Below are 24,551 nucleotides of genomic sequence, written 5' to 3'. Positions count from 1 at the left end.
CCTCTATTATATGGGTAATCCTTTTATACAGGGTTTGCAAATTCTGTATTGCTTCAGCTAAGAGTAGACAGAAACCTCACCTTTTGTATGTTAAGTGTTTCAAGGGATGTCAAAATGCATCAAGAAGAAAAAAGAGTTGCGAATAGATTAATATATTCAAAAAGGGGAAGGAACTGTATTGTCCATTCATGTTTTCTATGCCTGCCATCATGCTTTGCTGTTGTTACCCTTAACAAAAAGGCATGGTTGCATCTATATTGTCCCTTACACTTACTTCTGCATGTTTAACAATTTTTGATCCATTTCTAGACATGAACTTCTGGAAGAAGCTCGGAGAAAGGGTTTGCCTTTTGCACAGTGGGATGGGCCTACAGTGGTTGCCTGGCTGGAGGTAAGTGTTGGCCATAACTTGGAAATGTGAGTCACATTTGTAGACTACTTCTGTGTGCTTGTCCTTACAAATTCTAAACCAGACAGTTAAGTCCTCTCCTCTCTTCCCAGCACACTGTGCCATGAACACTAAGCAGATTTTGACACTGGATGGAGCCTGGAGCTGAAAAAGTCAGACCAGGTTACACAGGTGGATGAGGACAGGAAAAAAAAAGACTTAGCAGATGTACTCTAACTCCAAATTTTTGAAATCTTGTAATTACTCAGTCTCTACCTAGGAACTCCACAGACAGGGTTTAAGTATGATGGTGTGCGAAGGAGAAAACAAAAAATTAGCTATCAAATTTTTTTGAGGTTAACACAGAAGCTCCATCTTCAGAATTTTTAATAAATTTAAAGAATTCATAACTTTCTGTCTTAAAATATAATGAGAAAGGGCTGATTTACCCACATATCGCTCAGAACAGGAAAAAAGAGGTGTTTCTCTCAGCGCTTTTACCTTGTATATGAGAGATCCAGGTTGGAATCTCTTTTATTTGACAAGCAGTGCCTTCATCCCTGAAATCTGCTCTGCAGAGATCTCTCCTTTATTTGGAGAGCCTAAGTGAATGGACTTTGGAACCCATCTATAGAAACATTCAGCAGAGCTGTCCATCAATTTTGACAAAAAACAATGAATGGTTTAGGTGAAGGAATTATTAAAGAAAAATACCCAGATGCTGAGGGGAGGAGACGTCAGAAAGTAAGGATGTTCTTTTACAAATACACAGTCACTGTTACATGGCAAGGCTGTATCATTTTAGTAGAGGTACAAGCTCTCTGTTAGCTCAGGGAATAGCTGTCTATTCCTAGTCTACATCAAGTATCTCCATGTATTCCTACCTATTCTCATGTCTGCTGTGGGCATCATCCATTAATCATCAGTTAGAATTTGTAGAATTTTTCCTTCAATTTAAAAAAAAAAAAAGTCCCTTTCGTCCCTTTCCAAAGCTTTAACAAGAATATGTTCAGGGAATAAACGGAAGGATGAAGAATGAAAGCGGCTAATGTCTACAAAATTTCTGCTTCATGTTGGAACTGCTGAAGGTACCTAATGGAAAAGTTGAAATGAAAACTGCAGAAATGCAGTTCAAGCATTCAGGCATGACCTTGGAAAATGGGATGATATCTTCCTTCCCTCCCAGAAATATCTCTCTTAATACAGAACATATATACTACCTGACTTTTTCGTGTGACTTTGAGAGTTCTGTACCCAGATTTGTGTCAGTCAGAAATATTCAGTATAATAGTCAAAGCTGGAAATGTGAACATACAAAGGCCTATACATTTCTGAATACTGTGAAAAATCTGCCCTTTATGTCCTCCTCGGTGATCCAAAACTGAAGACATTTTTGACAAGTTAAGCCCCTATCCTTTTTTACCTTGATTTTTAGTTGCAAAATAGAATATGTATTCCACTGTCGGAGAGAGTGGCTGTAAAGATAAATTGATGTTTATGAACTTCTGAGAAAATATGATGAGAGTACGAGAGGGAAGCTCATGAGGAAGTTTATATTGCAATATTCAATGCAGATTGAATACTGATGATAATAAGATATGAGGGCAGAAGTACTGAATTTATTCAGTGAGCATCAGTGCATTCAGTCATCAGATGGACACTGTGTGCATTTCATACTCTCCTGGGGAAAATATACTATGTGATCCTTGAACTAAAGCAATATTAATATTAATATTAATATTAAAGGAGACAAAGGCCCAAATTAAAGAAGTATATGTGATTGCACTTGTGACATCTCCAATCTTTTCAGGGCTTAACTTTTCAGCCTTAGCTGAAAACCTTAGCTTAGGTTGTTTGTATGTAGTAAAGACATAGTTGAGCTATATTTTAAGAAATGTGGGTTTTCTTAAATAATTCTGGAAAAGTGTATCAATCTTGATATCTGGGTTCTCTCCCTGGAATAATTACTGTGCCCTCTTTTCAGAGACTGCTTTAATCTAACTGCATTTTCTGGTAGAGACAGCTGTTTGTTAAGTAACTAATTTACCTAATTTGTTAAAGAACTAATTTCCCTAATGAGTGGCAAATGTTTCAATCTATTTCTGCAGGGTGAATAACTCCCAGTATTTACACTTCCCTGCTTTTCAAGTGCATGTATGAAAAAAAATAATGTCAAATTAAATGAGAATATTAAATACATTTTAAAGCCATGCATGGTTTCCTCATGGCCCTTTGCTTAAGTGCAGCTGAGTGTAATCTACATGGGGTTTTTTTAAGGTTTGACTTTCATTAAACTTTGTATTTCATTACAGTTAGTTGGAATTAGATTATATTTTTTAAGGTTCAGACCAGCATTGGATGGAGGGCAGTGGATCATCCCATCAGTGGGAAGGGATTTTTGAAATGTATTGCAATTGTTCCTCAAGTTCATACATCAGGAGCCACTACAGAGAAGACTGACTGAGCTCTATTGGAATCTGCCATTCGAGTCTGTTTTCTCTGTGACATAAAACTGATTTAACACCTTTCTCTTAAGTTAATATGTCCCAGATAAAGTATAGACATGTTAATAACCACACAGTACTTCCTTGTACTGTGAGAAATAAAGTAAAAATCCTTTCAGTTTGTCTCTGCTTTCCAGATTCGCTGCTGAATTTACTGATGGCATGTTTTTAATAATTTCTTAGACCTTGTGTCCTCTTTTAGTAAGCCATTATGAGGAGAAAAAAATAAAATCATGAGATCAGTTAATTCTGAAGGAGTATTTGAAATGCTCAAAGGGATAGAGTTCTCAATTACTTCACTGACAGTCACAGATGCTCTGTCCTACTGAAATTCAAATAAAATTATTAATTGCCATCTACCCAGAATTAATTAAAAAAAAATCTGAAAATGTAGAATATAATAGTTGCTATTACATAGGATCACTGCATGGATGGATGGGATTTTATTTCAAAAACCATAGAACAGAATAAGATGCTACTAAAAGCGATCAGTAATTGATCAGTATATTTGAAAAGTGCTTTTGACAATTTATATTTAAAGGAATATTATATAACAGTACAGTGAAGTACAACAGAAATATTCTTAAAAAAAAAAAAGGTAGGTGTATAAATGTGCGTATAAATTTTATGTATACTCAGATACACTGAAGGTTAAGTAGTGACGGGTGATTTGTGCACTTTGACACTCAGGAAACTTAGAGTTTTAAGTGTTTTGCTGCCTAGTGGAAGTCTTTGTTAAACATTATGCTTCTTCATCACAGTGGGCGATCTATATACTAAAAATGTAATTCACAGCACCAACCCATATGCAATAGTGATTGGGGAAAGGGTGGGGAGAGAGGACAGGAAAGGGCTGCTCTCCATAGGGAAGTATCTTCTTCTCTCAGGTTTCACAGAGACTGGCAGTCAGCAGGAGTTAAGCACCTAGTGAGGGATGTCTTTGTCTTCCATTGTCTTATCCCCAAAATCTCAGTGATTGTGGCATTTGCTACTTACATCCTTCTCACACTATATAGTGTAATGTGTTTCACACTGTGACAGACTTCCCACAAGTATGTATCCCTGCTAGGGAATTATCTCCTTTAGGAGCAAAGATCTGTAGATACCAACAATCATATTAATAAGGGAGCACAAAATGACAAAGCTGTGAAAACCAGGAATAATTCATACTCAGTAGGTCCCAAGAAAGACTGCTGGAAGTGGAGAGTACCTCTTACAATAAAAGAATAAGTGGTGAAGCAAGAAGCTGCTGCTGACCTAGGCTAGTGATACTAACATAAGGAGAGGAAAAATGTGAATTGGCAAGTACCTGTCTTCTGAATCCACAGGCGATACAGCCATGCTTATATTGTGCTGCAACTTCTAAACAGTATTTCTAGCTGGGTTCTGGCACCATACCAATCTGTTCCCAAACTTACAGTAAGCTCTGTCCTCACTAGGTAGGTTACCTGAACTATGTTTCATTTATTTCTACGAAGAAAATAGAAGCTGAGAAGTGTAAGATTATGTCCCATGAGTAAACCATGGGGACCAACGTGGAAAAAGAGAGAGCCATTTTAGTACAGAAGTTAAAAAATTACTTAATCAATTCCTTTTAGATTGTTTTCTGCATATGATAAGACTACCAAATGGGCAGTGACACTGAGTTATGCTACTATTTGCTCATTATAGGCCTGTGAAAACATTAGCCCAGGTGGTGGAAGTGCACAGCTCTAAAAATAACTCAAAGTACCCCTTGCTTTAAAGTTCTGGTTACAGTAAAAGCAACAGAAAGAGTTCACATGAAGTCATGGCAATTTCAAAGGTTCTGAAACAATTTCTTTTTTTTTTTTTTAAAGACTGTGATATTCATACTCATTTGTGTGCATTGCCATGCTTATTCAGATTGATAAGTGTCTTGGTGATTAATTTAATTTGAGAAATGGAGCAAGGCTTTGGATGAATGTGTCCTTTCTCTCAACAGCTCTGGCTAGGCATGCCAGCCTGGTATGTTGCTGCCTGCCGTGCCAACGTGAAGAGCGGAGCGATTATGTCTGCTTTGTCTGACACTGAAATTCAAAGAGAAATAGGAATCAGCAATCCTCTTCATCGCTTAAAGCTCCGATTAGCAATCCAGGAGATGGTATCACTGACGAGTCCATCAGCACCTCCAACATCCAGAACAGTGAGTCCTGTTCAGCTGACTTTTTCTTTCCCACTTTACCCTGCAGGCATCTGCAGAAAGACTTCTGCAGTACGAGAGTGGCTCTGTGGTAACACGCACTTCACAATCAGTGGAAACTGTCCTGTAGAGACTTAGAAGGACCTGTTCATCACTCACTTGATTGTTGATCACTGATATTTTTCCTTTAGCAGATTTTTTTAAGTCGTGCTTTTGATTAACTGTGACGTTGTCTTAATGATCACTATTGAGCATCTTATTTGTAATTTTGCCTGTATTTTTGCCTTTCTCTTCCTTCAAGTCATCTCTCCCAACAAAATCAGATTGTGTTTTTCTTTTTTGTTTCTTTTCCAGAGTTGGGGCCAGGCAAGAGCAGATAGAGGTTATTTAGGAACACAGCTCTTTTGAATCTTGATCCCAAATGTTATCTAATCTGAGTCAGTTGGCTTGAGGTTCTTCCTGCTTTTAAGAGAAGCAGTGATTGGAGGCATGAAGGGAGAGTCTGGAAGGGAGAAGTGGAGCGTGTGCGTCCGGTGAGGAAGGGAGGGAAGGGGGAGAGTGGCAGCAAATGGGAAGGAAGCAAGTAAAGAAGAAACACAGAGATACAGGTCTGAAAGGGAAGAGAAATATATCAAAAAGAGTAAGAAACTAGATTAAGGGAGAGTAAGAATATACGTGCTATAGATAAAAGGCACTTTTTAGTGGAAAATGAAGAAAACCAGGCCAACTGATGAGGAGAAAAACACAGAAGATAATCAAAGGGGAGGTGATAGGCTGATGGTGATGGCTATGAAAAAGGCAACAGAGGCTATAACAAAAAAAAAAAAAAGAAAAAAGGAGCCTTGATCAGATGGGAAACATGTCACAGAAATGAAGGACAAAGACTAGTGAAATAGTGCAGTTCAGATTTCTGACAGTAAGATAATAATAATGTTCCTAATAATATTTATATTTATAATTGCTTGTCTTCATGGAGAATCCTTTGGTGGAAAGTAGAACTGAGATACCTTTGAGGGGTACCAGATCCACTGAGCTAAATAAGCAACTGGGCAACAGGACTCTAATGTTCCTATTGACTGGCCATTTATCTTCATGTTGCTAAAGTTCTTTAAATATTGTAATTCCTCATCTGATATTTTCTCCTGTCAGAACAACTGTGTATGTCATAATCATGGTAATACCATGAATCGTAACGGATTTCAGTTAAGTAAAGCAGTATAACTCAACATTATGTTGAATTACTAAACAAAATTTTTATTTTAAGAGCATGAGAGCATATTTCAAAGCGCAATCACATTGGAACTTATGAAATGAGAAAGCCATACATTCAAGCTAGAAACAACAGGAATAATTTTGCCTTGATTTTTAAATTCTCCCTGAGTAATTGGCAGCACAAGCCTGGCACATGCATTTCTGTGTCCCAAGTCTTTCTGCTTCCCTCTTTCTCAGGGAAAGGATTTAGTTTACTTCAGCTCTCAAGAAAACACAACACATTTCACCTTATGTGCACAGCAAACTTCCTCACCCCTTCCCTGCCTCATCTCATTGTCCTAGTAGTAATCTGACTGAAAACAACAGGATGAAGAAAAACAGTTTTACATCTGACCTCTCTTTACATGTTTGATATAAAGAAATGTGGAGGAAGTAATCATTATTTAGATTACAATATGAGTCTGTGATGTGTGCAGAATATTTAGGCTGGAAAATCTTTGAGAACTGAAGCTTACCACTAGACAGAGCTATGAACTAAAGGTTGTGTTTACCACTTGCGCGTGAAATGCAGCTTTAATTATTATTCTTTCCTTTGTGACGGTGCTCTGCTGGATTTCATCCATCAGTTCTAGTTGAAATACGTCATCACGTCTGTTCAGAATCCTCTAACGAAAGACGCAAAGCAAGTTGTCTAAAGTTGTCTCTAGTTGCAGCTGTGTAGAGGCAAGAACGTGGTTGTGCTGATGGTGATGCTATACGCTGTTAACTTACAGTGGTGCTGCCTTTCTTCTTTACCACTGCTTACCTAATGTGGATCCCACCTGCCTCCCTGCGGGCCTTGTCCATAGCCCTCAGGCAATGTTTGGGTGACCCATGAAGAAATGGAAAACCTTGCTGCTCCAGCTAAAACGGTTAGTTTTTCCACTTCCACTTCAAATGGTTTCAGTGCTCGAAAAATGACTAGGATGTATCAGCTTTAACACAGACCTGCTGTAGGATGCTTCCCAAGCATTCCATTAGAAAGTCGCAGGGAGGAGCGGAATTTAATTTAAAGAACAGTTACATAATTTCTCAGCTGAAACAACTGCAAACTGTATTGCAATCCCCAAAATTGAATTAACTTAAAACCAATATTGGAGTTTTACAGTACATAACGGTTTCACTGCCAGTGTGAAACCTCATTTAGTGAAATGAAATTGTCGCGGTTACCAGTGCAACAATTCCCCTGTACTCTGCTCCCTAGTACCTCTTCTAAACATAGTTCTGTATCTGCTGCAAGAAAAAGAAATAAGAAAAGGCTAGAGAATGGTGCATTACACAAATCAGTGTTTTCATTAATGCTGAGTCTTTCATGTCTATACTTGCATATTCATGTTTTTTGATTTAGGGTGCATGGCGTGTGTCATTTATTTATTGATTTTTGTCAAACCTCTCCCTGCTTTGGGGGGAGATAAATTTTAATAGATTTTATTCAATAGTTCTGACTTTCTTCTTTTACTTGGAACATATGTTAAGTTTTTGCATTACGTCATGACAACTCCATAACAGTGTTCATAAAACATGATACAATTCTACAGCAAGATGTCTGAAAAACCTATCTTCAGTTTGGAAAACTTTATAATCAACCCAACCCATAAATGGTGGGGGAGGTACTGAAGATAAATTTTGATGCAAGAGACTTATTCCTTAGAAACTTATGCTTGCTATGCTATTTTAAGTTATCTCATGAACATTCATGAAGCAGATTCTTATAAATATTTTTTTTCAACTGAGCTAATTTTCAATTTATTATTATTGGTAAAGATAAACACAAATATAACAAGGCTCAACTGACGAGAAGTAGAGTTGGTCCTGTTTAACTGGCCAGCCATAAAATACAGTTTTTGCCATTAAAAATGTTGTGTAAAAAGCTCTTTTACAATACATTCACATGAAGACAGCTTTTTATTGTGAATGTTGCAAAATCTAACTAGAAACAAAAAACGGTGTCTCTAATGCCCAATTTTGTAAGTAAACAGTTGTGTTTTGATTGTGAAACCATAAAAAGTGTTTAACATAATGCTGTAAAGTTTCACCAAGCTAAAATGGTTTTATATCTTGAAAACTTAACTAGATTTGCCCTACTAAGATTTTATGGTTTTGGTCTTGTAATTTTAAGGTAGTTTAGCCCAGGGCATTGCCACTGACTGAAGTTATTTTATCAGCATGTTTTACGTGTATGTTCTCATTTGTACTAAGAATAACCTACACATGAAAACCACAACTTTTTATAACTGTTTTTTATTGTCTTTTTACAACTCTTTTTTATTGTCTTTTTACCTGCTTTACTAATTGCTTCCTGCTGATAACACAGAAAGAGTCTGAAGAAGGCAGCTGGGCCCAGGTATGACGCTTTCACATGATATTTTTGGACAGAACCCTAATTATAATGTAATTAACAGTGTATCAATACACATAGAGTATTGTGACAGTATCTCAATGATTGAATTATGATTTAAACATTTTGGAGTTCTTCTAATACAAAAAAAATATCCTCTGGATGGGTTTGCTAGGTCAAGCACAGAGAGGTACATATGCTGTAAATATTTCTTAAAAGAAATGGCTACATTCCAAAGACATTTTTGACCTCCCAGCTAAAGCTAAAAAAAAAATATTTATGTCATTTTTGAGAATATGCTAAGAATTGGAGATCTAACATTTCTAAAATTATACCAGTTTTTTTTTTAGAACAATTGTATCAATCACACCCAAGTATCAGTCTAGAAATAGTCTTGTATAATTGGGAACAATTTTTTTCACTTCAGTTAGACTATAAATTACTTATATTTTTCAGCTTCTTTCTCTCTAATATATGCACAATCTTACACAATCTTACTGTCTTTACTTATGGCACTCCTTTTCTCTTCAAAATCTCACAAGAGATGAGGGGACTATATTTCCCCCTGTAGAAAATACAGCCAGCTTGCAGTGTTATCTTTTTCTCTATGATGGCAGGAGAAGACATTAAAAACAAAACAGAAAACCTAGGCCTGGAAATGGTGCTCAAAGCTGAGCTGATCCTATTGAGAAGGTGTAAATCTTGCAATTTATGAGTTCTCTTTTCTGTTAAGTTTCAGTAGTACCAAAATAATTTACAATAGTGAGACGTAAAATCTATTTATTTGGCATCTTATTTGTGCAATTAAAACAAAAATGCTCAACATGCATATGTTGGGTTTTTTTTTTCATATACTTTCTTCCTCACCCTATTGAAATTTTAGCTGAACAATGAAGTAGCGTAATGCCTGAATGCCAGCTTTTAGGAGGTATCTGATTTTCTCCCATCTCAAAGAATTAATTTATTGAGCTCCACATATGATGCACTTAGGTTTAATCTGTTCACAGCTGAAAATATCTCCTTAATAGAAAGTATTTGGTCACCTGTTCTGACTGGCGGTAAAGACTGATGGTGAACATAAGTTTGGCTGACAAACAACTGAAATTAACTTTTAGGGTCAAAAGGACTACAGGTGTATAACTGTAACGTGTAATTAGATTCTATTTAGGAATCCCCCCCGAACAGTGACACAAACTTCAGTTGATTCCTTGGACCCCTGTTTGTATTACCAAATCCAGTGGAGGATTTACGTAGCATAAATATTCTAGGTCAATTGAAAGCAAGTGAGATTACGAAACAGACACATTTTGATTGTGTAATAAGTTTGCCTGCATTTAAAACTCAAAATTGAAACTATGATTTCTTATGACAAAGAAAAATGCTTAAAATTTACAAGGATAGAAAACAAAACGCGACGCTCAATACTGCTATCAGTAAGAAATACCTCACAGTGGCTTCAACCTCCAATGTCAAAATGATGTAAAAGAAATAATAGCCGATATATAATCTGTCTTCAGTCTGTGGTGCAACCTTGAGCAAACTCAACAATTCATTCCCCCTCTCTCTTTTTTTTTCTTTCTTTCCCCTGTAGACCCTGGCTTATGGTGACATGAACCACGAATGGATAGGTAACGAATGGCTCCCCAGTCTGGGTTTACCTCAGTACCGAAGTTATTTTATGGAATGCCTGGTAGATGCGAGGATGTTAGACCACCTGACAAAGAAAGATCTGCGTGTGCACTTAAAAATGGTGGATAGCTTTCATCGGTATGTTGGCATAAAGACTACACCTATATGAAGATGTTTAAGTGTCTGACATAGAGCTCAGTGCTGCACAGCATCAAAACACTTTCTGTTGTTCTGTGGAAAACCACACAGAAAAGCGAGTGTTGAGTGTCAGAAATCTGTATTGAGAGATTCCTTTAGTAATAGCAACCACATTGCAGTGATGTCTCTCAAAAGTAAGGTATTGGTAGAGATAATTTTCATAATGAGCAGGGAACCATCAAGATATACATAAAGCCTTGAAAAGTACAGAAACAATAATGGTTTATTTAGTGTTTTAAAGTATCAGAAAATGGTATACTAAGATCTGAAGCCCTGAGATCTCTTGATAATGAAAAGGTATTGTGTGTACCACATAAAAGCTGTTAACAGTACAAGCAAGTTGACAGTTATTCAGGTTATCTAGGGATATAGCCAAGAAGCTAAATTGGAAATATGGAAATAAAGGCATTTAGACTTCAGGGAGAATGATGTTTATGTGACAAGTAGTGTTGGTTTTGTTTGTTCTTTGTTTTTATTTAAGAAGGTACTGTCTGATTTGTCATTTTTTTGAGGCCTGATTTGACAAAACATTTCCTGGCTCACAAGGGCTGACCTTTTCTGAATACGAGTTTTAATGGTTTGGGTTTTGTATGCTAGAAGTCTGTGGAGTTTTTAAAATGGTTTTGCTCTCACCTCTATTCTCAAGATTTCCTACATGGGCATCATGAAACACCTCATGTGAAATGCAGGAAATCAATCCTACGTATGTTCCCATCTTCAGAATTATCTTTATTAACTCTGTAAATGTTTCTCTTTAAATGACAGAACAAGCTTGCAATATGGAATCATGTGTTTAAAGAGGTTGAATTATGATAGAAAAGAACTGGAAAAGCGAAGAGAAATGAGTCAGCATGAAATAAAAGGTGATAGTTCCTGGAAATGTTTCTTCTTTTGAAGCTTGAAACTATTAACCCCTTGTCATGCCATTTTAGCAAAGCATTTAAGCATGTGCTTTAAGTAAAACTACTCTAAGTCCATCTCTCTTCAGCACACAAATTATCTCCTTGAATTAGGCACAGTTAAGTACTTTGCTAAATTGGGGCTACAATTCCAAATGGTGGTTTGATAGGTACCTTTTCCTAATTAGGTTTTGGGGGCATATCTTACCCTAGCCTCTTTCAGCCTGAGAAGCAGAAGGCCAAATACCCAGCAGCTCAGTGGGACCTGCTGGGGGCAACACGGGGAAATCAGAGCACTCAGGACCCAAACACTGCACTCCTGCTTTTGAAAACCTTTACCTTTGATTTCTTACTTCACAATGTGTATCATAGAAAATGTTGCTTAGACGGGTGGCCACTGAGGCGGTTGGTTGGTATATAAGAATAGTTACTAATAGAACTGGCTTTATTAGGAGATTTAACAGCTGATTTTAAAGTATTTTTCTCTGTAAAGCTGTCTAGAGCAGTTGCAGGCCCACTGCATGGTTCCTTCTATACTTAACAATTAGGGTTGGTTTTTTCACCCTTATCAGAAGTGAATCGTTTGATTTCCTTAAGCATTTCCAGGTCTAGCGAATACAGCAGTTAACACTTTTCAAGCACCATGCTGACTGGAAGAGCTGGGAAAAACAAAAAAAGAAAGGGAATTAGAAGGGGAAAATGGCTACAGAGAAGTGTGAAATTGCTCAAGGCAGATGATGGCATTGCACTGATGCAAAAGACTGATGTGGAGGCATCAGTGTCAGCCTGAGTGGGCCTAGCTGGAGACTGATGTGGGGCAATTGGGTGTTGGTCTTAAATTCTGGGGTTGCTTCAATGCTACTCACCACTAGGACCATAGTAATAACTCATAGTCTCATTCACCCTATCATGCCTCAGTCAGCTAGACATGGTCTGGGGCGGGATTTGGTCTGCCATGCTGTGTGTCAGCCCATCCTGACCCCAAAGTTTGGGATGCTCTTGGTCAGGCGATGGAGAATTTCTGCTCCTGAACAGCTACAGTAGCTGGATTGCTAAAGGTTCAGGAAAAAGCCCGATCACATAGTAACACAAAACTCACTATAAGCAACTTCCTTTTAATCTTACAGGCAGGGTAGGATACTTTTTTCTATAACAAACAGCCAAATCCTCAAAAATGGTTTCCTAGCTCATTTTGTTGCCTTAGCTTTATAATTGGCATGGACCTTAACAGCTCAAGCAGCTTTCTGAACTAAAAATAGTTTTAGTCTCTAAAATGGTGAACTCATCATTTGCTTTGTGGCATGTTATTAGATGGTAGGTGCTGACCTGACTCTCAGAATGTTTAATACAAAACTCCCGAGCGAAGCCTTGAGGAACGGATATTTCTCCTGTTCCCTTGCACTGTTAAACTGTAAAATCTTGCCTAAGAATTGAAAATAATATCTATAGGAGGCGGGAAGAATTGCATTCTGGAGATGCCCTCTGGAGGCACCTTTCTCCTTCGGAAACGTATTTTACAAAAAGACACGTATCTTGAAGGCAGATAAAAATCCCACAGTTGCTCCCACACCCTGGGTTTTGAATAGGAGATATCAAAGCTGTATGAGTAGTCTGCTGACATTCCTTGTGTAAGAAATAAAGCAGGATGACATCTACAGTGCACGCATCACTACATGCATGCACCTGTACAGTTTGGTAGGTTTCGGCTACAAGGAGACTGAACCGGTGTTGTGTCCTTACAGATGTGCTGGTGTGGAGCAACGATCGAGTCATACGCTGGATACAAGCTATTGGCCTCCGAGAATATGCAAACAATATTCTAGAAAGTGGTGTGCACGGTTCGCTGATAGCACTGGATGAAAACTTTGATTACAGCAGTTTAGCTTTATTATTACAGATTCCAACACAAAACACCCAGGCAAGTTTGCTCATGCTACTTCTGGTTAATCTGTATCCATTATTGCCTTTTCTTCATCTTCAACTATTTTAATTTTTTACTTTGGTATCTCTAGGCACGGCAGATCCTTGAGAGAGAATACAACAACCTATTAGCACTAGGAACTGAAAGACGGCTTGAGGAAGTAATTAATTTTATTTTCAGTATTTATAAAATATCACAGTAAAATATAAAAATTGAATGCATGAAGACATTAATTGACACACTGTGAAAAGAAAAAAAGAGTCAGTTACAGCTGTATAAAAAAAAACTAGCAGATGCTAGTCAAGGTTTTTAAAGTAATCTCAGTATGGCTATATATTCACATCATTTCGGATGCTAAATTTTGCACTGCACTTTTTCATTAAGATGAACATTTTCCATAGAGGAAACATTCAGAAAGGAGGGGAAGTTTCCCTGGCCAGAGCACATGGCAGCAGATGCATGTGCAATCTATTCTTTACGACACTTACATCCTTTCTGTAAAAATGAAGAAAAGTGGATTTTTGGTGATGTTTGCATTTTTGTTGATTGGTTGGTTGGGTTGGGTTTTTTTGTTGTTGTTCTTCAAAGTTTATATGTAATAGAGTGAGATTTGGGGCTGTTATGTAGGCTAAGAAATCTCAAATCCACCTATGAAAAATATTCATCTTAAGGTAAAAGTCCAGTGCAAAAATATTCAAGTCTTGGATTTCTGCATGTGAGGAGGAATAAAACTTTTAAGGACTTGCTGAAAATGTGAGATGCCTATGAATTCTGTGCATGCACGAGTGTTTAATTCTTTATGTAACCCTCCTAATGCAGTAACAAACCACTACACTTTCTGTCACTGTCTTTGGAAGAGATCTGTCTTTCGAGAAAGTTCTGCTTTAGCTGATACATTATAACCCTCTACTATATCAAACCAGAGATTTAAGAAGGGTTTTCCACCCCAGAATTTAATATTTCTAAAGCATTTACTTTTACAAGGGTGTCTCTAATGCATTGCAGTTACTAGATGCAGTGCAACACAGCAGGGTAGTTGTTGTGGAATACATTTGACAGTGGGAGGGGCAGCAGACAGCAGGACAACTAATCAAAAAAACTTCCGTTTGCTTAATCAAATACGACCCTGTGTCTTGACAGAGCGACGACAAGAACTTCAGACGTGGCCCCTCGTGGCGACGACAGTTCCCCCCGCGCGAGGTTCACGGGATCAGCATGATGCCGGGCTCCTCGGAAACGCTGCCGGCCGGGTTCAGGTTAACCACCACGTCGGGGCAGTCACGCAAGATGGCGAGCGACGGTACGCAGTCCTTTCTGCACTTACCCTTGAAAAGCAGGTGGCTCGTTCTAGCGTGCTAATCTGACTTTTAGTGCATGTCTGTCTTGCACCAGAATGGCTGTGTTCGCGTAACTAAGATGAACGGAGTCTGGGAGAGTTGAATTATGAAATAGTAAAGCACTGTCTTGGCATATTATTGATTTTTTTTAGGTTTTCTTCAGATTGTCAGTGTTTATGCTAAAAAATAGAAGGGGGGGGGTGGGGAGGAGCTGCAGTCTAGCCATCCTAGATCTGCAAAGGAAAACATTCAGAACATTCAGCAAGGAATTATTTTACTGACTTTCATCTAAGATTGCGTATAACATCTAAGCAAATTTTTCAGCTTGTTAAGCTCTCTAGCAGGTGAAGTGTATTTTAGAGAACAAACTTATAAAGGGCTATTACCTTTATGTTCCTATTTGACTTTCAAACTAGCTAGATTGGCCTTGATCATCAAATAACTCAAGTTGCTAACTATTAATAAAAATCAGATGGGTAGTGTAGTTATGAGATACTGAACTTCAAGTACTAATTGAGTTACTGTATACCAGTCTTAATTTTCTCAGGAAGTCTTTTAATTTCCAAAAGATGCACTAACTCAGCAATGATTGGAAAAGTAACAATAAGATCATAATTAAAAAATAAGTAAAATTTTAAAATCACTGGAAGAGGGAAGGGACAAAAGGGACAAATCCTATTCCAGCTATTCCTTTAGGTATACGGATGATAAAGCCAAGTATACCTGTTTGAAGTTCTGAGAAGTACCAGTACAAAGACTGGCCCATTTCACATACTGCTGTTTATTTCCTCATGAGAGAACTGAGGTCTATGAATAGACTTCCCTCAAAATAATTTAATACACTGTTCGTAGTGATTACATCCTGTAACTCTTGAATGAACTTGGTATGACAATATTGCCATGTAAATTCCATTAAAGCCATCTAAATTCCATCAAAGTTTCTCACCGTTAAAAACAATACTTCATATTTGCAGTTACAGATGGAATAATCTACTGATTGCATCACTGAATTCCATTGACTCCACTGCTCATGTGCACGCTTTGCTTTTAATCCTGCACTTTCTGTCAGTGATGGAGCTGTAAGACAGGAATCCATTCCACGGCCAATTCCATGTAGAAACAAATGTAGTAGCTCCCCAGGCATTTCCATGGCCCACATTACTGTACTAGCCAAGAACCTTATCAACATTAATGGATTTAATCTTCTAGCCAGGCTATGACGTAGAAGGTATTATTCGTATTTTACAGACAGGGAACTAAGACACAAGGAAAATGTAGTGATTTAGCTGAGGTCTTCCAGACAGTTTATTATTGGTCTGGGTACTGAACTTGGTAGACTTAAAGGTATCTTCATCCAGGATTTGGCTTCCTGTCTTCCAGGGCTAAGAACAATATAGTATTTAAACAGCATGATATGTACAGTATTAGGACTTCCAACAAAATAAAGACAAAATTGAGTTTTAAACTATTCACGTAAGATAGATTTCAATAGTACATCAGACATGAAGGAACTCTGAGTTCTGAACTAGGCCATACCCAGATCATATCATAGAAGCCACAGAACAATTTAATAGACTTCCTTCCAGTGGGAAACAGACTGATTTATTTTCTTTATGATTCTAAAGAGGTTCTGGTTTCTTTTTTTTTTGTTTTTTTTTTTGTTTTTTTTGTTTTTGCAATTTGCAGTTGCTTCATCACGACTGCAGAGGTTAGACAGCTCAACAGTTCGCACATACTCATGCTGACAAGGCCTCGCAAAGAAGCCAGCACTGAATTGTTGTGAGTATTCATAAGGGGCCATCATGAAAGCTCTTTATAACTGTTTGCTGCACCCAGTATCCCTTGGCATTATTCAAGCAAGAGCCAGCATGGAGCAGAGGACCTAACTCAGACTCACTAGGGTGGTCATTTGATCATGACAACAGTCTTGACCTCAGTCCAGGAGACGCTACGCTATTCTTTTCCACCTCTCAAACAGCAGGTTCTTTCTGCTGAGACCACTTTAGCAGATAAGGCAAAGGTTTTCAGTCAACTCTGTTCAGATGATAGCTCACCAACCATAACATTTTGCATGCTCTCAGAGCTGGAACTGGAGAGAGATCAGTAAGCACAGGGTGTGAATTGACTTTATGAAACTTGAAGTAGTTCTAGCAGAAGCTAAGGAGAGGAAAAAACAAAACAAAACAGAAGAGTTTTATTTTAAAAAAATGATAGATATGGCTCAATTTTGAACATCAGGCAGCTGCATAAAGCTGGAACAAAACTTCCCCTATACAGAAAGTCTTCCACAGTTATCTATTACAGAGATTCTTGCACTTCTCAGGTAATTCAGAATTGACCAATGGCAAAGAAAAGAGATTCTGAGCTGGATGCAACTTTGGATTAAATCTAGTACTGGAATTCATGTTGCACTTCTCACCACTTATCTTTAGAGTAATGCTATGAATCTCACAGATTCACTCTTCAGAAGTTCTGCAGAAATAGACAGTTTTCTGCTACATCACAAGGTTTGCAAAAAATAATAACATGATGAGCGCTTTCATTAATATGGCACCATTTCATGCTAATATTTTCTCAGTAAAACAGTTCTCTTTTCCATTTAGTTACCCAGGGGACTGTTGGAGAGCCAGAAAGCATATTTGCATAGCACCAAAACCTCACCAGCCATTAAACATGCCTCGGTAGCTGTTACACATCGTAGGCAAGACATGCCAGGCTCTGCAAGAAAGTCCTTTTATTTTTAGATTCCTAAGACTGCAATACATCAGTAGTTGTGTTACTCTGCTGATTAAACTATCTGAATGCACAGACTCAGGAACTGATTCTAACTGAGCAGCAGAGGGGATGGATAGCTGGGTGAGCTCTCACACAACAGCAAGAGAAGATAATTTTTTTAATAAGGGGAATATGCATCTGAAGAGCAGACTGAAAAGAGCTGCAAGCAGGTTGCACACGTAACAAGTGAGATGGCCTGTGATCGCAGCAGGTTGCAGATTCTTGCATTCTGCTGCTCACCTTTCTTACACAGAACATCAAAGCTTCGCATTTCAAAATACTTTCTGCCAAGAATACCAACTAGGTACAACCTAACAGTGTCTTACAGTGTTTCTTCACAACAGCTGGGTTCAGTTAATATGCTTTCAAGTTGTGTCTCAGGTATTTTTTTGAACACCACAATAAGCAGCCAGAAACCAGGAACTGACATTCTCATGATTACATGATCATACTCCACACAGCCCAGTTTGACTGCACTCTCCAGATCAGAATTTAAGAATGTTTTAAGTCGGCTGGTGTCTCACCATTTAATCTTGCAAAGAAGTTTACCACAGAGCACAGGGGACAGGTCAAGCTTTCTGCTGTGCTGCCTGTATGTTGCCCAGCTGGGCATCTGCAAAGCCGCTACACAGGATTTAGCACTCACACTATCTGAGCTTTTCCAAAGCTCTTCTCTTGCGAAACACTTGTCACCGCCAAGTCAGAGACTCAGCCAGGACAGTTTCATTGACACTGGATGGGGCAATAGAACATACCAGTTTCACTTTTATTCTAATGACATGTCAAAGGGGATTTGGCAGAATCAACAATGTACTTTATCAATGAAGGGTTCAAAGAGGATTTGTAAAGACAGATGGAGAATAAGAGTTCCAAAAAGATGCGAATGATAATCCAGAAACAGCTGGTCCATAGCAAAGAAATCGTCAGGGTGAAAAAGGTAAATGCTGCAGCAAACAAGGAGAATCAGAGAGTACATCAGCAAGGTCTATACACTTAAAATATGTGTTCGGCCTTGTGCCACACAGGCCAAAGTCTCCAGATGAAGGAAACTAAACCCCAGTACTGAATCAAGAGAGTTAGAAGACAACTGTAAAATGAACATAAGCAGGAGTCTGTTTTGATCTAGGACAAAAATCAGTATACATTAGTAAAATCTTAAATGCATTACTAATAGCTTTATGTTGCAGATCTAAAATTAAACAACAAATGCATGTCACCCTCAGATACTCAAAACCCATGTTTTAGTAAAACATGCAATAGCTTACTTAGTGCTATGATACTTTTTGGTGTCACTACAACCTAGACAAAATTAGAATCAAAGAATCTCACTAATTAACGTTTGTTTATTTTTTCCCTTAGATGTCATCTCTTTCTTCTACTTTACCTGAAGTGCACTACCACTACTTAGGAAAAAGAGCATTAAAACTCTCTGCAAGAACAGGGTAATAGGGAAGAGAACACATAAGGTTTATCAGACAAACAGATATGATGTCCCTTTCATGTACTGGTTAGTCCAAAACAAGAATTAAAAAATACCTAATTGCTACAACAAACAAAACAAAACAACCTCCCCCTTTCCTCTCAGCATCTCTGTCATCAGAAATTTGGCAGTAGTGCACATCCAAAGCCTTTTTCAAATGAAGCCACTCATTTTTACATTGTTCCATCTGTTTTATTGTAAAATACTAGACATTTACGTATTTACTGTGTATGTATTTCTTTTAAAATGTGTAAGTCTTATGTAAATGGATATAAATATGATTTTTTTAAAAATAAAATCTATGGTACATGGGGTCTCAGTGCAAACATTTGACAATACAGTGTCAATAATACTGTTTGTATCTTTCCATTCCACCATTTTTACAGTTTTTGGATTGTAACAGTCAAATGAATATGTTTAGCAGAGTTAGAAGCTTCAACATGTTCCTACTGAGAAAAATCTGTCAATATTTAAAGCTGAACACCTGCCTCTGATGATGTATAATAGAATGACATAACCTGGAACTGGAGCCAAAATGGACCTCTAAAGACAAAAATGGAAATGTCAGGTATCTGTAGAGAAGCTCCATGATGGTTCACTTCTTAAAAAACTAACAAATAAACCCAGAAGAACTTTTTACAAAAACAAAAAAGGCAATTTAATAAAACATTATTTATAAAAAAAAAATAAAGGAAAAAAAAAAAAAAAACACCACCAAAAAATTTCTTCTCTGTTACCTGTGGACCAAGAAGAATCTTGCTTTACCAAGAGCCACCTTTTCATTCCAGGATCTCCAGACACCAGCCAGCATTGGAAAATTAAATCTAATATTCGCATAGAATTAGTTTCTCGTTTCAACAAAGAAAACAAAAGAAAGAAAGAAAGAAAGAAAAGCCAAACCCCACCATTTCTTCATTATACCAGGGCATTAGACAGGCTCCTGTCTAACGTTATGCTTTTAGCCAAGACGGCCTTGCTGAGACTTCACCGAAGTCAGTTTTATCAGAGGAAATAACTGAAAGACAGAGCGATTAATATATAGTGTATAAAAGTTTAGAAGAGCAACTATTATCTGCTGTGGCTTTATTTGGTGGTGTTATTGTTGTTTATTCTTTGTTTAAATGGGAAGTTTCAAAGTAAGACCTACTTAATAGTCATTTACCTATTTGCTATTTTTCTGCTGCTTGATCTTAGCTCAAGACCTGTCTTTTAGTTATTTCTTTTAGCAGTTTGATCTGCAATGTTTGCACGTACATAAACATTTGTTTTGTCTATTTTCATTTGGCGAACTTCAGTCAATCAGATGGTGAAAGATTTTTCTCCCCCAATGTCAATAAAAAAAAAGATAATTCAGTGCTATTTGTGTTTATAAGTCTATTAAGCTTGGTACGTAGTAGCATTAAAATATTTTGGATGCCAGATACTTCTCATAGCCAAGCACAAGCGCATTTTGCCACTAACAGGTGTGCGTTACGATGGATTAACTGGTCAGAATCTGCCACGAGAGGGAGCACTGGACTTGCTGATGGGTGCGCTCCTATCACTTGTTCAATGTTTCTAAAGTCTCTTTCTGATGTGATGGTGTAACCAGGTTGCTGCGCAGCCCCTGAGCCATGCACAAGAATCACAGCTCCAAGCTGAAGCTGCAGACAAATCATTCTGCACTCAGCATGCCTCAGCAAAAGGCTCCTCAGGAAAACAAAAGCAATGCCCATGAAACAACTGTTTTTCCCTAGTGTACTGCTGCAATAAGGTGGCTTTCTTAGTCTGAACGCTTATGATTAAGACATTTGGCATTTCTACAATCAGCCACATTACTGGGGTGGTAGCAGAGTGAGTACACTTGACCACTCTGCCCCCTCCCTTTTATCCCAGTCTTGATTTTGAAGGATCCTCACCAAAAGAGGGGGGAACAGAGAAAGAAAAGATTAAAAAAACAAATAAACAAAAAAAACCCCACCAAACAAAAAACCAACCAAACAACAACAAAAAACAAATAAACAAAAAAAAAAAAAAAAAAAAAAACCAAAACCTCAGGCTTTGTCAGAAAACACAAGTAAGTTATTACAAACATTTTTGTCATGAAGACACTTTAAGACTGCTAACTATTCAAGCTCTTCACAAACAGTTCAGATGATACATAATTGTTTCTTGTCTATTAATATGAGCAAATAATAGCAAATAGCCCCTCAAAAAGGTAAGTGCCTAAATGTCCATTACTATTTCATTTTTTTTAAGTCTGATATTAATCCTCTCTTCCTTAAAAAAAGAGCTCAAACTAGAAAACAGGTTACCTTACCTTATGAATGGGGACACTGGTGTGGGAACATGAGGTGTCATTGGGAAAACTATATGAGATCTAGGAAATTAATCCTCCTTTCCTACATCCTCTTCTTTATTAGAGGACCTGTGCTCTGACTAATTGGTTCCCCTCCCCTGCTTCTGCAATTGCAACGTGATAACTGCAGCTGGGATAACTACACTGAATATGCACAACTTAGCATCACAGCTTGCATTGTATACAAATGTAATGACCATGCACCTCATGAATCTGGCACATTTTTCTCTGTGGTAAGACCCTTGTAGTTTCTCACCGATTTCAAAGAACCCGTCTGTGACAACTTCTCTGATGTCTCTCTTGCCCTGTAGCTGTTCAGCGTAGGTTGCCAAGTTGCAGCATCGTGAAATTGAAAAATACTCAGCAGTCTCTACAAGGCACTACATGATCTGGCATGAGCCTCCTATTAAACCTTGGTATTTGAATAATCCATCCCGAAGGAAATAACATCTATAACTAACTGCAGTTTATATAAGAAATATTTCAATAAAGTTATCAGGACATCTCTGAGGAGCAAAACTACTCCCACATATAAATCACTAGCCTGTACACTTAGTGTATCTACCAGACAGCACCATCAGCCTTTACTCAGTCTTTAAATGTGTTTACCCCCTGTTCAGATTGTGATTTTCAACTAAATTAAATAGCGGAGCAGGGTGGCTACCTTACTGTGCAATTATTTGGCAAAAAACAAGCACAGCACAGACTGAAGCTAGGCTGTTTCACTACATGACTGTACGATCCATTTCAACACGGTTGGCTCAGCTGCCTGCAGTCCCTGGTTGAAAAAAACACACTGACTTTCTTTCCTATGGCACTGGTAGAGCTCACTGACTCTACGAGAAGTCACAGGCACAAGACAACATGGGAGTATGGCTCATGTTAATTAGCACGTGTTTATCGCCTTTTAGCTCCTACACCAGTCTGCTGGTTTACTTCATCACTTCACAGTGCTATCATCCTTACCCCTACCCAGCAGGAGATAACAGTGTTTCTGGACCCTTGAGGACTCACTGCCACAGCAAAATATGTCTAGACTTCTACCTAAGCTTCGCTTAAGTACAGGACCTCTCTTTTATACCAACATCACCTGAGTTTGTGTATTGCTTACTGTTTCTTCCTCTGGAAAACACTGCTGAGTTTGAGTAACTTCTCTGCTTTTAAACTTCTCTGTCAATGTGTATTTTTTAGAGGATTTGTACATCTATTGTTCAGTTAAAACCCTGCAGCTTGAGAAGTAATGCATTTGGAGTGTGTAACCTCCATCTCCTGGTTTGTTGAGAACCACATAAGTATTTTGAAATGGTGTATAAAGCCAAGAATTGGCTGCCTGGTATCTGCATTTGCTAAATTCCTTGGTTATATATATCACAACAAGCCTGAAATGTCTAATTATGTCAGCAAAAGCACATCCTGGTTATCCTTATCATCAATGATACAAACCACTGAAACAAAATTACCAAAAAAAAAGGCTAAGAGTAAATGCCGGCCTTTATTTAAAATATGTGGTCATTATTGAATACTACTAAGGACAAATAAAGATTTCCACAGATTTTAAAGCCAGAAATCATCTATCACTCTATAAAAAAGACATTTCAGAAAGTTATTGAGTAAAAAAAAAATACAGGAATTCAATTTATAGCGGAAAGACTTAGGAAAAAAAAATCAGTGAAATCGAGAAAATGAATTTAAAAATCCTAAAATGTATAAAAATGTTAAAGACATAAAAGCTCATAATTTACAGGTGAGGACAATTTATGTCTGCAATAATTTTCACATTAGAATTCCTATTTATCGCTGCCCTTGGTTCATGGCTTACCTTTTGTAAGCTGTTTCAGCCAAACTCAAGTTAATGGTCACATTATACAATAATGGATTGAAAAGTAAGGTTACGTGACGACATATGAGATAATCCAGTTACTCCTTCCCTTTAAGGCTATAGAAATGTATGAATTCTATTTGCAATTCTTAGCAATCTTAATATCCAGCATATAATGACAACATTGGAGTCTTTAGTATGCTTCACTGGCTGTGACAATAAGGCAAAGAACACAGTAACATTTCTGAAGTAAAAAAAATATAGTCCCAAATCATTACTACTTTTTAAAATGTGGTATTTTCTAACAGAAAGTCTCTTTGTGTTCTTCAGTAACTGACATGTTTGTTATCAACCTATTATCTCATTTAATTTTTCTTTAGCACTTCTTCAATGTGTTTAAACACACTAGCATCTTCAATGGTTGGTGTTATCTGAAAAGGAAGAATATACGTAAGCATGTGATAGTAGATCGCTGTTTTTCAACAGTAAGACAGAATTTAGTAGAGAAAATGGTCTAAACCTAGCCTTCAAAAGCAATCCATAAAAAAGGTATCTGGAAAGGTCTGCAACATAAAATTAAGACACAGTATGATGTGCTACCTGATGTCACGGACCAGTTGCAGAATGGTCTAGAGAACTGAAACCATGATGTTGTGTCTTGGAATGTGCACATGTGCCCAATTAATTAAAGCACGTATCTCCAACTTACCTTGTATGGCTTTCCACTGACAAGTGCAGAAAGAGCCGAACGTGGTATCTTGCCAGAACGTGTTTTTGGCAGCTGTTTCACAAACACCCCCTTCTGGAAAGCTGCTACTGGGCCAATGGTAGTTCGAACTCGCTCAACAATTTCTTCCAAAATCTTCTCCTCTTCTGTCTTTACACCTAGTGAAGAAGTTCATATCCTTTACCTTTTCTGGGACTATTGCAAGTCTCAGTAACATCAGTAGCATCAAGCTCTCACCTTCTCTCAGTACACACAGGGCAAAGGGAACGTGTCCTTTTAAAGCATCCTCCTGGCCCACAACAGCACAGTCTGCCACACCGTGATGGAAGAGAATACACTGAAAGACAGGAAAAAAACTAAACACAATAATAACTGAACATTTCAGTGAAAAATTCCATAGGCATGGACATAAGAAACAGACTTCTTTTTTACGTTTTGACAGCAAAAAGTATTTAGTCAGTACACCTCAGGATTCCAATTACACATGTTGCAGATGCACATATGTGTATACTTTCATACACATTTATGTGTAGTTTTCAAACAAATGTAAGAAATGAAAACTACAGCAGCACAAGATACAAATGCAGAACAAAGCAAAGCTGATTTCCTTACAGCTTTGGGAGAGTATCACATCTTTGTTTTTGTTAGTGAGATCTTTGCTAGAACAAATAGCATTAGTCTAACATGAATAGCATAGAGTTATAGCATGTGGAGTAAGGACCAAAACCACAGAAGCACTCCTACTACAGGGCTATAAAGTCAGATTGATTTTTTCTGACTCTTTCA

The 24,551-nt window shown here is 37.7% G+C and overlaps 2 protein-coding genes across 13 annotated transcripts in view; one reads left to right on the top strand and one right to left on the bottom strand.

The window, feature by feature from the left end:
• PPFIA2 (PTPRF interacting protein alpha 2) overlaps positions 1–20,234 on the top strand; it is a 324,118-nt gene extending 303,884 nt beyond the window's left edge. For 6 of the 10 annotated variants that reach the window (XM_071799596.1, XM_065837649.2, XM_065837658.2 and 3 more), the window contains 11 exons: positions 310–391; positions 4,856–5,056; positions 7,114–7,176; positions 8,619–8,648; positions 10,234–10,409; positions 11,235–11,332; positions 13,111–13,286; positions 13,381–13,449; positions 14,430–14,589; positions 16,313–16,405; positions 18,761–20,234. In XM_071799596.1, the coding sequence (XP_071655697.1) occupies positions 310–391; positions 4,856–5,056; positions 7,114–7,176; positions 8,619–8,648; positions 10,234–10,409; positions 11,235–11,332; positions 13,111–13,286; positions 13,381–13,449; positions 14,430–14,589; positions 16,313–16,371 (1,114 nt within the window). In that variant the 3' untranslated portion in view covers positions 16,372–16,405; positions 18,761–20,234. Of the gene's footprint in view, positions 1–309; positions 392–4,855; positions 5,057–7,113; positions 7,177–8,618; positions 8,649–10,233; positions 10,410–11,234; positions 11,333–13,110; positions 13,287–13,380; positions 13,450–14,429; positions 14,590–16,312; positions 16,406–18,760 lie in introns of those variants that run through there. The other 4 variants (XM_071799609.1, XM_071799595.1, XR_011735916.1 and 1 more) reach the window with 3 other exon arrangements.
• A 2,458-nt stretch (positions 20,235–22,692) lies between these two features.
• The window catches only part of ACSS3 (acyl-CoA synthetase short chain family member 3), an 82,869-nt gene continuing 81,010 nt past the window's right edge, over positions 22,693–24,551 (bottom strand). For all 3 annotated transcript variants that reach the window (XM_065861119.2, XM_065861128.2, XM_065861111.2), the window contains 3 exons: positions 24,003–24,102; positions 23,748–23,923; positions 22,693–23,469 (listed from right to left, as the gene is read on the bottom strand). In XM_065861119.2, the coding sequence (XP_065717191.1) occupies positions 23,404–23,469; positions 23,748–23,923; positions 24,003–24,102 (342 nt within the window). In that variant the 3' untranslated portion in view covers positions 22,693–23,403. The remainder of the gene's footprint in view (positions 23,470–23,747; positions 23,924–24,002; positions 24,103–24,551) is intronic.

This window comes from Patagioenas fasciata, chromosome 1 (genome assembly GCF_037038585.1).
Source record: "Patagioenas fasciata isolate bPatFas1 chromosome 1, bPatFas1.hap1, whole genome shotgun sequence".
Taxonomy (NCBI): Eukaryota; Metazoa; Chordata; class Aves; order Columbiformes; family Columbidae; genus Patagioenas; species Patagioenas fasciata.
This window is presented reverse-complemented; position numbering and strand designations above follow the sequence as displayed.